Raw genomic sequence first — 14,575 nt, forward strand, 5'->3', positions numbered from 1 at the left:
CGCTCCCACTGGTTGCGTCCCTACCCTTTGTACACACCCCCCTCCCACCTCACTACTACCGTGGTCGGGTGTCTTGCTGGATTATATATAGAAAAGCAACCAAAACCGCACAGAGCAATGAAACGTCTACATCAGTCACAGGTACATTTAGACTGTGTAAAGATGACAACGAGTCAAGTGACGAGTTGGAGGTGGGCACATGAGCGGGCAGTGCATACTGAACAAGAAATCAGCAGACTAGCATGATGGACGGAGCTGAATGGACGTTCCACACTCCCGTTCCACACTCCGCACCTTGCACTCCCATCCCTCCGTCTGGCAGGAGAAGGCGCGAGGGCGGTCCGCCAGTTTTCAGTCACGAACGATTGTGTGTTGGTTTGTTCCATGCATTGTTACAATGTTGCTTTTCTTGCTGATTTATAACATTACTGATTTTTCAATGTTAATTTTCTCCCTGTGCTTAAAAATCATTAAAAAACTGGCCTGATTATGCGGTGTATGTTACGCCGCGGGTTGGCTAGTAATAATAATTCTAACAAGCTGGTAGCACTGTCACATAAAAAAATGTTATGTGTTTTTTCACATTGTGTCTGGTCTACTTGTGTGAGTTATAAGATAGCCCATACATTCTGTGATTAACAGCAGCACCCCTGAAGGTGGGACATTCAGTTTCTTTTTCTGATAGAATTTGCATTAATCACACTGTTTTTCAAAAGGGGAGAAAGAACAGCCATTGAGGAAAAAAATACTGAAAACACCTAACTATATGGATCAGCATCTACCTGGGCCATGGGAAAATGGGGAAGTTTTGCAGCTCCAAAAGACCTGTGTATATATGTGGAGGTCTGCGATTTGCTCTAGGAATATGGATTTTGCATCCTGTCATAACTAGCAGACTCAGCTCATGAAGGCTTTTTTTTACAATGGCAAAGATTGACTGTGCAATACTTTACAGTTACCTTTTCAACTCTTTGTGTCGGCTTGCATTCTACAATTCATTACCGTGCTGTTAACAGTTGACTGGAACTTTAGACTTGTGGGTGAACTTCAGAAGGGGTGTGATTTTTCATTGTATATATTTTCATTTGCACATATAGTGGTTATTGTGGGTTGGCGGGGAGTGGGGGGGGATCATTGCTGTTTTCAATCTTTTTGACTCTTTTTTGTATATTTTTCCCTTCTTACTGATGTTGCTTTGTAGCTGTTTTTTTCTCATATATTCATTCCTCTGTTAGAGCTGATCATTTCAAAAGGGGATGTTATTCCTTGATCAGTCGAATTAAAGTTGGAAAGGCGAGTGGTAGCAATCTGCCCATTTCAGTATGTTGGGTCCAATTTGTTACAAGCTCACCAATTCCACTTGCTGAAATGCACCCCTAAACCTGCAGGGAACCTACTCCAACCTTTACTGTTGGTTACAGACACCCATCTATATGGTGCACTTTAGCTCTTCTGCTTCCTGTTTGAGCCAAAAATTTACATTTTTGACTTGTCAATCCAGAGTGCTTGATTCACCCCAATCTTTGTGTTTTTGATCCTGAGTCTCCTGACTGTTTTCACTTCAGATGCTTGGCTTTTGGTGGCAACACTTCCATGAAGACAACTTCTGACAAGACATTCATGGATTCTAGTGGGTGTTCTTGGGTTCCTGTGTTTTCTGTGAACTCAGAACTAGCAATGCTGGACTGATTCCAGTTTCAAATTAATGTCAGTTTGATGTATCTCTCATTTTCTGTACTCAATTTCCTTGGTCTACTGCTGCATTTCTAGTTATCAACCTTGCATGTTTCATTGTGTTTCTTCAGAAGATCTTGAGCAGCACATCTTAAAACCCCTGTTAAAATCTTTCTTTTATTTTAGACCCCTCTCTTGGTCGCAGTTACAGCAAACCAGCCCTATATAGTTCATGACCTTCTTATGCTGGGAGCAGACGTAAACTTGGTTGACGACAAAGGCCAGACAGCTATACACCTTGCAGCCACATATGGATACCTGGAGGTTATTCAGGTAAGAAGAGTTTATGAAGGAATTAATATTATTGGAAGCTCTGGATTTTCCATTTTTTAAAAGTATTCAAACCACTTTATTGAAATTTTACAGTTATAAGGGGTTGGGATGATGGTACCAGTTGCAAGAGAAAAATCAGGTGAACAGTTGGTTCATTAAATGGCAGTGTAACTCATAAATATTCATACCGGGTTACTTGACAGGTATCAGCTGACTTTTTGTGATGTAGGAGGAAACTTGCAGGAGCCAGAGTGAAACTATATGGACATAAAGGGAACATGCAGATAGTGAAGAGAGAGGAATTCAAATCCAGGCTTCTTAAACTGTGACACAGTATCGCAGATGACTTCAAAGCAGTGCCTCTCCTATCCTATCTGTTGTCACTGTAAAATAAACCATTTAGTGATAAGTAGAATTAGAGTGAAATTAGTGTTGTCAGGATTGGTAAATGGTTAACAAATCAAACATACATACATTGGAAAAGAGCTGAAAGAGGAAAGTATAAACTAACATTGTTTTACTTTGAAAGCAGATGTTTAAATTTTATTTAAATACAGAATTTTTTGGCATCACACAATTGTTCAAAAATGCATCTATATGGTTTTGATGTATAATATGTATTATGTGTTTTTTCTTGTTTTATAAGGCCACACTATGTAAGAGATACCAAGATATAAATAAGTTAACTGTAAAAGAAATGATTAGAAGATAACAATCAACATTCAGTCACAGTATAACTTAAAGTTCTATTCTTCCATTAGTAGACAGAAATCATGCTCACTTTTCAGCCTACCACTGACTGGTAACTTCTGTCTACATGCAGTAGTGCTTTCACTCTATGGTGAAAATATCCGGGAGTAAATGAGAAACTCTTCTCTAAAATCTCCAGGCGAAGACCAACTGTCTGCTGACTTTGTTATATAAACTCTGTGTGTGTGTGTGTCATGTTTAAATAGACAGATGGATAGATCCTACCCCCAGCAACTCAAGAGTCCCATAACTGAACCTGCCTTTTTCATTAGTTTGTTAATTCGATGGCCCTCTCTTGAACTGATATTATTCCCTAACAAAAAAACACAATACAATATAGAAAATCATGCCAGCTATAACAGAGCTCCAGATACACGTAAAGGATTTCACTACCCACATTAAAGGAACACATTCTCCTAAGAAAAAAGAGCCTGCTCTGTTCTTTCTTTTATAGTTTCTTTGTGCTATTAGATCAGTCCAGCTTGTCATTACTCTGGAACCTCAAATACCTGTAGCAGTGTAACACTTCCAATTCCACTCCTTGAATAGTGACCAGGGGCCTCATGTATAAACGATGCATATGCACAGAAATGTTGCGTAAGAATGTTTCAATGTTCAAATCGCAATGTATAAAACCTACACTTGGCATAAAGCCACGCACATTTCCATGGTACCTCATACCCTGTCGTACACAAGTTCTCTGCTTGGTTTTGCAGACTGGCGGCACCCAACGTCAAAGCAGTGCTACTGTTCCTGTGTGGTTATTCTTTCTTTTCCTGATGCGGCTTTATAAATACACTGAAATTAACTGCATATTGTTTATTAGTGTAATGCACCTGATTGTAATTAACCTGTAACAATATAATGGTTCAGGGAATAGCCATAGTATTCCAAATACCATAACTGCTTTAGAGTTGTTACTCTCACTGCACCTTCTTCTTCTTCTTCTTCTTTCAGCTGCTCCCGTTAGGGATTGCCACAGCGGATCATCTTTTTCCATATTACTCTCACTGCACGACTCGGAGTATTTATATCACTGTATCTGAGTGTGAATCACAGCAGCAGCTGATCGGAAAGAGAATTATCGGTATACAGCATTAAGCACACGCTGCCTCAGCCACGGCAAAACGTTTCAAAGCCTTTTCTGTACGGACCTCGCGGTTCAGAAACAGTTTCATCCCAAGAATTATAAACGCACTCAATCAATTGCTCCTTGTAGAACTGTTTTTAATTATAAGTACAATTACCTTACTGTAAAATTGCACTACAGTTATAATATTGCACAACCTGTGCCACTTTATAAAGCACGCATTTACATATGATGATGATATCATTTTTAAGATGAAATGCAGCAAAATATGTTGATTATATTATACAGATAAAACTTTAACTTCATTTAAATAATCTGTATTGTTAATAATTAAACATGAGGACACGGTGCAGCAGCGCTAGCAGGTTCACGTATTGTTCCTGCCTCTCACTGTATATTTACTGAGGCTGGCGCGACACTAGAAGGATAGAATAATTAAACATGTACTATGAAGATATTTCAAGGTTCCTTAAAAGTTTTGAAGAATCGTCGTTGTAAGCTTACAGATGGCTTATCGTCTATTACAGAGCTGATTGTGTGGTGATTGGGTATTTGGGGAAAGAAAAGTAACGACAGGAATTGGAGGTTAGTACGTTTGAAAGAGACAGTACTGCTACAATAAATTATTTCATCGAAGGTCGCACATGATGCAGCAGCATCTTGTGTGAGACATGAACAATCACTGCGCCATTGTGTTCCCATGTTTAATAACATGCTTTCATTCCAATCATCATGAAAATTATATCACATATATATCTCAGTATTTTAATTATTCAGAGAGCTGTAATATCACAAATGTAATGGATTCTGTGCCCTGTCAGAGAAAGAGAAAGAATGGAAGCATGTAGTGATTCACACACATAGAGCACACAGAAGATCAAATACAAAACAAAGCCTTTAACATGCTACTTTAGTTTCGATGGGATTTGCGAAACTAGTAAATTAAATGATTTTAAGATGAAGTTTATGATGTTCTACTTTAATGACAAAATAAACTACCTGCTTAAAGTGGAAATTTCAAGATTAAAGTTGACATTTCGTGCTTTTTTCCCACTGTGTGCCTATTTTTTTTTGTCTGTGCTCTAATAAGCTTTCATATGACACTCAGACGGTGGGTTACAACTCGCCTTTTCACGGCAACTTTAATATGTGACTTCTTTTTTATTTAGGCACTGTGTGACTTTGTGAACTTGAGCTTTCGAGTTTCTCCGACATGCTATGTCACTCGATCAACTTCCTTTTGTTTATTATACCACTTTTTAAATCAACAAATAGTATGGTTTTCCTTTGCCTCCACTTGGTATTCGCTGAAATTCTTATATTTTCCCTTGTGTCTTTTCACAGAATGCTGAGCTTAAGGGCTATTTATATTGATTTGCATATTCAATGAGGCATAATTCTGGGAGGAGTTGGGGCGGGACAGCACGAGCGTGCATGAGCGTTACTTTTCACATTGACTGGGATTTATGTAGCGGAAGAACACAGAAGTTGGCAAACGCACAGATTCTTGCATCTGGATTTTTCGGTGCGTAAGCACATTTTGGCTTTTGTGCGTACGTCATGTTATAGTGCGAATTCTACGGATGGTGTTATGCATGAGGCCCCAGGTGTAGAGGCTCTTTGGTACTGTGAAAGTCAGTAATCTTTGTTTTGCTAACACCGAGTTGCAGACAATTCTCTTTGCACCAAGAAACAAAGTTCTCCACCTAAATCCTATACTTTGTTTCATCCCCCTTATCCATACACAATATAAGTAAACAATCATCTGAGAATTTCAGTGAGTGACATGACCTGATGTCATATTTATAGTTCAGTGTTTTACAGGATGAATTGAAAAAGTGATATGACTGTTACTACATATTGTCACTGAGGGTTGGAATGACTCATCATTAGATTGCTGGTAACCAAGTAAATCATTTCTGTTGATGAGTCTCCGTTTGCAGAGGGAAGAATGTAAAGATGATATAACTTATCTTTCTAGGCAGGTAACAAGGACAAAATGTTACAGCCAATATTTCAAATCTGGAATACAAATTTTTGTTTTAATCATAATATGCTTTTTTTCACATTTCTTATTTTCATAGATTACTTGTCCACATCTGCCCTTTTTCTACACCATATTGGGTCTCTTTCTACCCATATTAGATGAGGTCTACCAGCATTAAAATCATGTTAGGTTTATCAGGTTTAAGCCAGCTCCGTCAATATAGAAAAACGCTATAGTACCTGAATGTACCATTACTTGCTATGAGAGCTGACAGTTCATCTATCTTACTAGAAAGTGATTGGTCATACCTATTATAATGGACAACAGGTCAGTTCTGATTCCTTTTAACATGTTTTACTTCTCGTTCAGGCTCTTCATCCTCTTCACCTTTGATGAAGAGATCTTGGAATATGATGAAAAGTAGTTGCTTTGGTAGTAGAGATCATAGTGCTAGCAACTGATCATGGGAATAATTAATACACCTTAGTTTCTTATTTTCTCTAATGTTTCCAGAAGCTGCACATGTAAGGTAAACTTCACATCCCCTTTGCTCTCCCTGTGACTTCTCCTGAGCTTGAACCATGTTCGAAAAGGTAGTTGAGTTGAGCCAGTGCTTGGGATTGCAACAAGAGCAGTAGATAGATAGATAGATAGATAGATAGATAGATAGATAGATAGATAGATAGATAGATAGATAGATAGATAGATAGATAGATAGATAGATAGATAGATAGATAGATACTTTATTAATCCCAAGGGGAAATTCACATACTCCAGCAGCAGCATACTAATAAAAAACAATATTAAATTAAAGAGTGATAAAAATGCAGGTATAACAGACAATAACTTTGTATAATGTTAACGTTTGTCCCAGGTACAACTGAAGAGTCCCATAGTGTAGGGAAGGAACGATCTCCTCAGTATGTCAGCAGAGCAGGACAGTGACAGCAGTCTGTCACTGTAGCTGCTCCTCTATCTGGAGATGATACTGTTTAGTGGATGCAGTGGATTCTCCATGATTAACAGGAGCCTGCTCAGCGCCCGTCGCTCTGCCATGGATGTCAAACTGTCCAGCTCCGTGCCTATAATAGAGCTTGCCTTCCTCACCAGTTTGTCCAGGCGTGAGGCGTCCCTCTTCTTTATGCTGCCTCCCCAGCACACCACTGCATAGAAGAGGGCACTCGCCAAAACCGTCTGATAGAACATTTGCAGCATCTTATTGCAGATGTTGAAAGATGCCAGCCTTCTAAAGAAGTATAGTCGGCTCTGTCCTCTCTTGCACAGAGCATCAGGTATTTATAGGTCTACACCATCTGCACACACTCACCTCTGATGATCACGGGGTCCATGAGGAGCCTGGTCCTCCTAATATCCACCACCAGCTCCTTGGTTTTGCTGGTGTTCAGTTGTAGGCGGTTTGACCATTTAGCAAAGTCCTTGATTAGGATCCTATACTCCTCCTCCTGCCCACTCCTGATGCAGTCCACGATAGCAGTGTCGTCAGCGAACTTTTGTACGTGGCAGGACTCCGAGTTTTATTGGAAGTTTGATGTATATAGGTTGAACAGGACCGGAGAAAGTACAGTCTCCTGTGGCGCTCCTGTGTTGCTGAGCACAATGTCAGACCTGCAGTTCCTGAGACACAGATACTGAGGTCTGTCTGTAAGATAGTCCACGATCCATGCCACCAAGTATGAATCTACTTCCATTTCTGTCAGCTCGTCCCTAAGGAGCAGAGGTTGGATGGTTTTGAAGGTGCTAGAGAAGTCCAGAAACATAATTCTTACAGCACCACTGCCTCTGTCCAAGTGAGAGAGGGGTCGATGTAGTATATAGATGATGGCATTCTCTGCTCCCACCTTCTCCTGGTATGCGAACTGCAGAGGGTTGAGGGTGTGGCAGACCTGTGGCCTCAGGTGGTGAAGCAGCAGCCGCTCCATGGTCTTCATCACATGTGACATCAGAGCGACAGTCCAGAAGTCATTCAGCTCATTAGGACGTGATACCTTTGGGACTGGGGTGATGCAAGATGTTTTCCAAAGCCTTGGGACTCTCCCCTGTTCCAAGCTCAGGTTGAAGATGTGCTGTAGAGGACTCCCCAGCTCCAACGCAAAGGCCTTCAGCAGTCGTGGCGACACTCCATCTGGACCCACTGCTTTGCTGGCACAAAGTCTTCTCAGTTTTCTGCTTACCTGGGCTGCTGTAATTGTGGGTGGGGGGAAACTCTCTGCTATGCTGGTATCAGCAGAAGGATGGGTGGAGGGTGCAGTACTCTGAGGTGAGAATGGGTTTAGGGTGGTCAGACCTGTTAAAGAAATTGTTCATCTGGTTTGCTCTCTCCACGTCTCTCTCGATGGTGGCACCCCGCTTCGAGCTGCAACCCGTGATGGAATCCCACATTTCCTTCATGCTGTTATTCTGCAACTTCTTCTCCAGCTTTCTCCTGTACTGCTCCTTCGCCCCCCTGAGCTGGACTCGGAGTTCCTTTCTGCACGCACTTGAGCTCATGCTGATCACCGCCTTTAAAAGCCCTTTTCTTCTGGTTCAAAAGGCCCTTGATGTCACTTGTCATCCATGGCTTGTTGTTAGCATAGCAGCATACTATTCTTACTGGAACTACAATATCCATACAAAAGTTGATGTAGTCAGTAGTGCAGTTAACAACCTCCTAAATGTTCTCAATATGTGACCCCTGCAGGATATCCCAGTCCATAGTTCCAAAGCAGTCTCTCAGAGCCTGCTCTGCCTCAGTAGATCATTTGTAAATTTAAAATCCATTTGTATTATTTTCTAATAGCTTCTTCCAGTGACAACCCAGATCGCAGCTGATTCTTAAATTAATGAAAGGTTGTAATTAGTAAAGTAAGCTCAAAAACAAAAAGAAAAAAACAGGAGAGATCACTGAGCTTCTGTAAATGGCTGGTTCTTGCGCAGATCCTAGAGCTAGCTAAATTAAATGTTTATTGTTAAGCATAATTCTATGCTCTTAAGTATAAAGGACCAAAATTAAGTGTACAAATATTGGCTTTAGAATCTTATTTGAAATTTTTTCAGTTATACAAGAGTAGCAATATGTATATAAAATAACTAAAAAGAATGATTTCCTTCTTAAAATGGTATTCTACTAGTTAAGTTCAGGTGTAGCACTGTAGGTATGAACTAATTCTAACATTATGTATAATAGAAAATAAGCATCTCATTAAAGCTCACTAAAGAATAAAGCAATCATTTCACACTATTGTTTTATTCTTTTGATACTTCATAGTGAGCTAAATTTAATACTACTTCAAGTTTATCCATTGTACATGACATATTTATTAAGATGTTCCCTCATTGCTTGATTTCTGTCTTAACTGTTACAAGATGACTTCGGCTTTTAAAGTCAAAAGGTACACTAATTTCTGAACATGGCAGGCAGCCTTTGAAACTTGTGATCTTCAGTCTTTCCCTGATCAGCAGTAGGAACCAGAAAATAATATAGCCCATGTTGTGGTATTGTTAAAGAAATCATAAAGCTTTCAAGCCAAATTAAATATGTTCATGAAAAAGCCCAGATAATGAATAAAAAGTTGCTTTCAAAATTAAGCAGCCAAAAGCTTCTGCAATATCCCATTTTTTTTGTCTAAGCTTGTCTGTTTTTTTTGGAAAAATGCCATATAGCAGCAGCAATTACACGTAATACTATACATTAAGAAAAATGTTGTTTATCTCATCTTGATGGTACCCTATAAACCTATTCCTTTTTTCATTTGTCTACTTCTTTCAATTAATAGCATTTTTAATTACATTCATTCAAAACTTCCAAATAGAAAGCACATATCTGATGTCTCTCTGTGTACAGAACAAGTATCTACTAACTATATTCTGCATTATTACTATAGAATTTTTGGTAGAAATTCAGCAAACGTACATTTGTAAAAGAATTAATTAAATAGAATTACAAAATATTTTCTTAAATTTACAATTTAAACATTGCAGAGACCTATGCATCTGCCCTGACATGTATTTCTGTAAAACAAGATTCCCAACTTTCATTTATCAGATTGTTTTTTATGACCTGAAAATGAAGCATTTGCCCAAAGGTATTAATATGACTCCCCCACCCTCACGCCAGCATTAAAGTCTGTACCCAGAGGCAAATTTGCTATGTCTCTCACATATTTTATATGTCTCTACATAACAATGATGATAGAATGCTTCATCAATGTATGTTTTTTTGCAAGCAAGCATCTTTTAAATGTATTTTACCTTCAGGCACAATCCAAGAAAATACATTATTTCCAAAATTCTGCCAATGAACATCTGAGTCTTTGGTTAGATTATTCATAGCTATTCCTACCACAATATCCCTATAAATATTCTCTGCAGACAAGAAAGGATAAAATCTGTGGGTCACAATATTTTGCATATACATTTTGGTGACGGAGAAGATTTAAAGTGCACTACTGAAACTGAATAAGTAAGATCACAAAGCAACTTAGAAAACCACACATCTCCAATGGACATTGAAACCTGATATTGAAAATGTTACATTACTTCAAAGAACTGATCACTAAAAGAAGTGATTGAGAAAGCCAGAAAGATGTTCTGAAATACAGCATCAGTAAAGGGAGATTATGCTTATGTACATATGTGCACTTGTGAGGCCTCCCCTGGAGTACTGTGTACAGTTTTGGTCTCCATATTACAAAAAGACATAGCAACTCTAGAGAAAGTTCACAGAAGAGCAATTTGGTTGGTTCCAGGACTAACACGTATAAGCTATGACGAGAGATTGAAGGAGCTGAACATTTTCAGTTTAAACAAACAGTTATTAAGAGGGGACACACCTGAAGTGTTTAATATTATGGACGGAATTAGTGCAGTAGATTCCAGTTGTTACTTTATAATAAATTCTGCAACAAGACCAAGGTGATACAACTGGAAACTTGTCAAGGTAAGATTTTGCGCAAATTTGTGTTTGAAGGTACCTAAAATTCATCTCTCCAACACACTAATTGGAATAGATTATCATTTAGTGTGGTGGAGAGTATGACTTTAGGTACCTTCAAATCCATCCATCCATCCATCCATCCATCCATTCTCTTCCGCTTATCCGAGGTCGGGTCGGGGGCAGCAACAAGCAGAGAGGCCCAGACTTCCCTCTCCCCGGCCACTTCTTCCAGCTCTTCCGGGAGAATCCCAAGGCGTTCCCAGGCCAGCCGGGAGACATAGTCCCTCCAGCGTGTCCTGGGTCTTCCCCGGGGCCTCCTCCCGGTTGGGCGTGCCGGAACACCTCACCAGGGGAGGCGTCCAGGAGGCATCCTGATCAGATACCCGAGCCACCTCATCTGACTCCTCTCGATGCGGAGGAGCAGTGGCTCTACTCTGAGCCCCTCCCGGATGACTGAGCTTCTCACCCTATCTTTAAGGGAAAGCCCAGACACCCTGCGGAGGAAACTTCAACATCATCTGCAAAAAGCAGTGACCCAATCCTGAGTCCACCAAACCGGACCCCTTCAACACCCTGGCTGCGCCTAGAAATTCTGTCCATAAAAGTTATGAACAGAATCGGTGACAAAGGGCAGCCCTGGCGGAGTCCAACTCTCACTGGAAGCGGGCTCGACTTACTGCCGGCAATGCGGACCAAGCTCTGACACGGTTGTACAGAGACCGAACAGCTCTTATCAGGGGTCCGGTACCCCATACTCCCGGAGCACCCCACAGGATTCCCGAGGGACACGGTCGAATGCCTTTTCCAAGTCCACAAAACACATGTAGACCGGTCGGGCAAACTCCCATGCACCCTCCAGAACCCTGCTAACGGTGAAGGGCTGGTCCACTGTTCCGCGACCAGGACGAAAACCACACTGTTCCTCCTGAATCCGAGGTTCGACTATCCGACGGACCCTCCTCTCCAGAACCCCGAATAGACTTTTCCAGGGAGGCTGAGGAGTGTGATCCCTCTATAGTTGGAACACACCCTCTGGTCCCCCTTTTTAAAGAGGGGGACCACCACCCCGGTCTGCCAATCCAGAGGCACTGTCCCCGATGTCCATGCGATGTTGCAGAGGCGTGTCAACCAAGACAGTCCTACAACATCCAGAGCCTTAAGGAACTCGGTATCTTATCCACCCCGGGGCCCTGCCACCAAGGAGTTTTTTGACCACCTCGGTGACTTCAGTCCCAGAGATGGGAGAGCCCACCTCAGAGTCCCCAGGCTCTGCTTCCTCGATGGAAGGCATGTTAGTGGGATTGAGGAGGTCTTGAGTACTCCTCCCACCGACCCACAACGTCCGAGTCGAGGTCAGCAGCGCACCATCCCCACCATATACGGTGTTGACACTGCACTGCTTCCCCTCCTGAGGCGCGGACGGTGGACCAGAATCCCCTGAAGCCGTCGAAAGTCGTTCTCCATGGCCTCTCCAAACTCCTCCCATGCCCGAGTTTTTGCCTCAGCAACAACCGAAGCCGCGTTCAGCTTGGCCTGCCGGTACCTATCAGCTGCGTCCAGAGACCCACAGGACAAAAAAGTCCTATAGGACTCCTTCTTCAGCTTGACGGCATCCCTCAACGCGGTGTCCACCAACGGTTGGGATTGCCGCCACGACAGGCACCGACCACCTTGCGGCCACAGCTCCGGTCAGCCGCCTCAACAATAGAGGCACGGAACATGGCCCATTTGGACTCAATGTCCCCCACCTCCCTCGGGACGTGGTTGAAGTTCTGCCGGAGGTGGGAGTTGAAGCTACTTCTGACAGGAGACTCTGCCAGCTGTTCCCAGCAGACCCTCACAACACGTTTGGGCCTACCAGGTCTGACCGGCATCTTCCCCCACCATCGAAGCCAACTCACCACCAGGTGGTGATCAGTTGACAGCTCCGCCCCTCTCTTCACCCGAGTGTCCAAGACATATGGCCGCAAGTCCGACGACATGACCACAAAGTCGATCATCGACCTGAGGCCTAGGGTGTCCTGGTGCCAAGTGCACATATGAATACCTTCAAATCCCAAAATCTTTTTAGGTGATGTTTGTCTGTCATTACAGCATTTGTATTCTTCCAGACTCCAATCAACCAATATGTACAGTACGAAATGAATGGCCATTATCATTAAAGAATCTTTATGCACTGACATTTTCATATACTTAAGCAGTCACAGTTGGTTGGACAGCATTCTTGCAAAAATAAAAGATGAACACAAAGAAATGATGTAATCTCTTTTATCTTTGAAATTAGCACGGATGAGTGACAACAAGAAAGTAATTTAGGACAAACATAGATTCCTGGGGCTTCATGTATAAATGGTTGCGTACGCCCCTTTCCACACTCACATCATGATGCATAAAAACTAAACCTAAAGCCACACACATTTTCACGCCAGCTCAATCCCTTCCGTATGCAAATTCTCCGCTCAGTTTTGCAAACTAGCGGCACCCAGTGTCAAAGCAGTGCTATTGTCACTATGTGGTTTCCCTTTCTCTTTTAGATCCACATCCCTGACGCGGTTTTAACAAATACACTGAAATTAACCGCATATTGTTTATTAGTTTAAGGTATCTGATTGTAATCAACCCATAACTATATAATGGTGCACGGAATGGCCAAACTATTCCAAATACCATCGCTGCTTTAGCATTGTCACTCCCAGTGCACTACTCAGAGTATTTAACCCACTGTATCTGAGTGTGGAATCACAGCTCTACAGCAGCTGATTGGATTAGCGGGATACATCATCTAGCACACGCTGCCTCAGGCATGTACACAGTCTATTTAAACTTCCCCCATACAGGCAAACGCCTCAGCGCCTTTCTTGTAGGGACCACACGGTTCAGAAACCATTTCATCCCAAGAGCGCTAAACACACTCAATCAGTCCATCAAGTGCTCCTGGTAGAACTGTTTTTACTTATAATTACAATTACCTCAATGTAAACTTGCACTACAGTTATAATATTGCACAACCTGAGCCACTTTATAAAGTGCATATTTACATATGATGACCACTGGCTTCTAAGTTGATGTAGATTTCCAAGCGCTGTCTTTTTGGAGCTCTTGATATCATTTTTAAGATGAAATGCAGTAAAGTATGCACATTACTTTATATACTGTAGATACACTTTTAACTTCATTTAAATAATGTATACTGTTAATAATTCAACATGTGAGGACATGGTGGCGCAACAGTAGCGACAAGCTAGTGCCTCATTCAGGGATTGTTCCTGCATTGCACTCTATGCTTGCTGGGATTGGCGCAACCCTGGATGGATAGATGGTTGGAATAATTAAACATGTACTATGAAAATATTTCAATATTCCATAAAAGGTTTGAAGAATTGGAGTTCTAAGGTTACAGATGGCCTCACATCTATTATGGAACTGATTGTGTGTCAATTGGATACTTGGAGAAAGAAAAGGAAGGACAGAAATTACTGCAGCGATAAATTATTTCAATGAAGGTCGCGCACAGCACAGCAAGCATTTTGCGGAAGGCAGGAACAATCTCTGGATGGGGCACCAGGTCATCGCTACCACTGCACCATTGTGTTCCCATGTTTAATAACATGCTTTAATTCCTATTATTATGAAAATGATATCAAGTATACATCTTTTTTTTTTATTTTAATTTTATCGATTTTATTGTAATCATTCCATACAGATAGATCAATTTTTACAAAAAATAGGATTGAATACAAATGCTAAGTATACATCTTAGTATTTAAATTGTTCAGAGAGCTATAATATCATGAATGTAATGTATTTT

The 14,575-nt window shown here is 41.3% G+C and overlaps 1 protein-coding gene across 1 annotated transcript in view; it reads left to right on the top strand.

The window, feature by feature from the left end:
• Positions 1-14,575, top strand: part of LOC120534916 (NF-kappa-B inhibitor delta-like) — a 181,030-nt gene that overhangs the window by 110,435 nt on the left and 56,020 nt on the right. Inside the window, exon 7 of the mRNA XM_039762421.1 lies at positions 1,861-2,007. Coding sequence (XP_039618355.1) covers positions 1,861-2,007 — 147 coding nt within the window. The remainder of the gene's footprint in view (positions 1-1,860; positions 2,008-14,575) is intronic.

Source organism: Polypterus senegalus, chromosome 9, assembly GCF_016835505.1.
Source record: "Polypterus senegalus isolate Bchr_013 chromosome 9, ASM1683550v1, whole genome shotgun sequence".
NCBI classification, from domain to species: Eukaryota; Metazoa; Chordata; class Cladistia; order Polypteriformes; family Polypteridae; genus Polypterus; species Polypterus senegalus.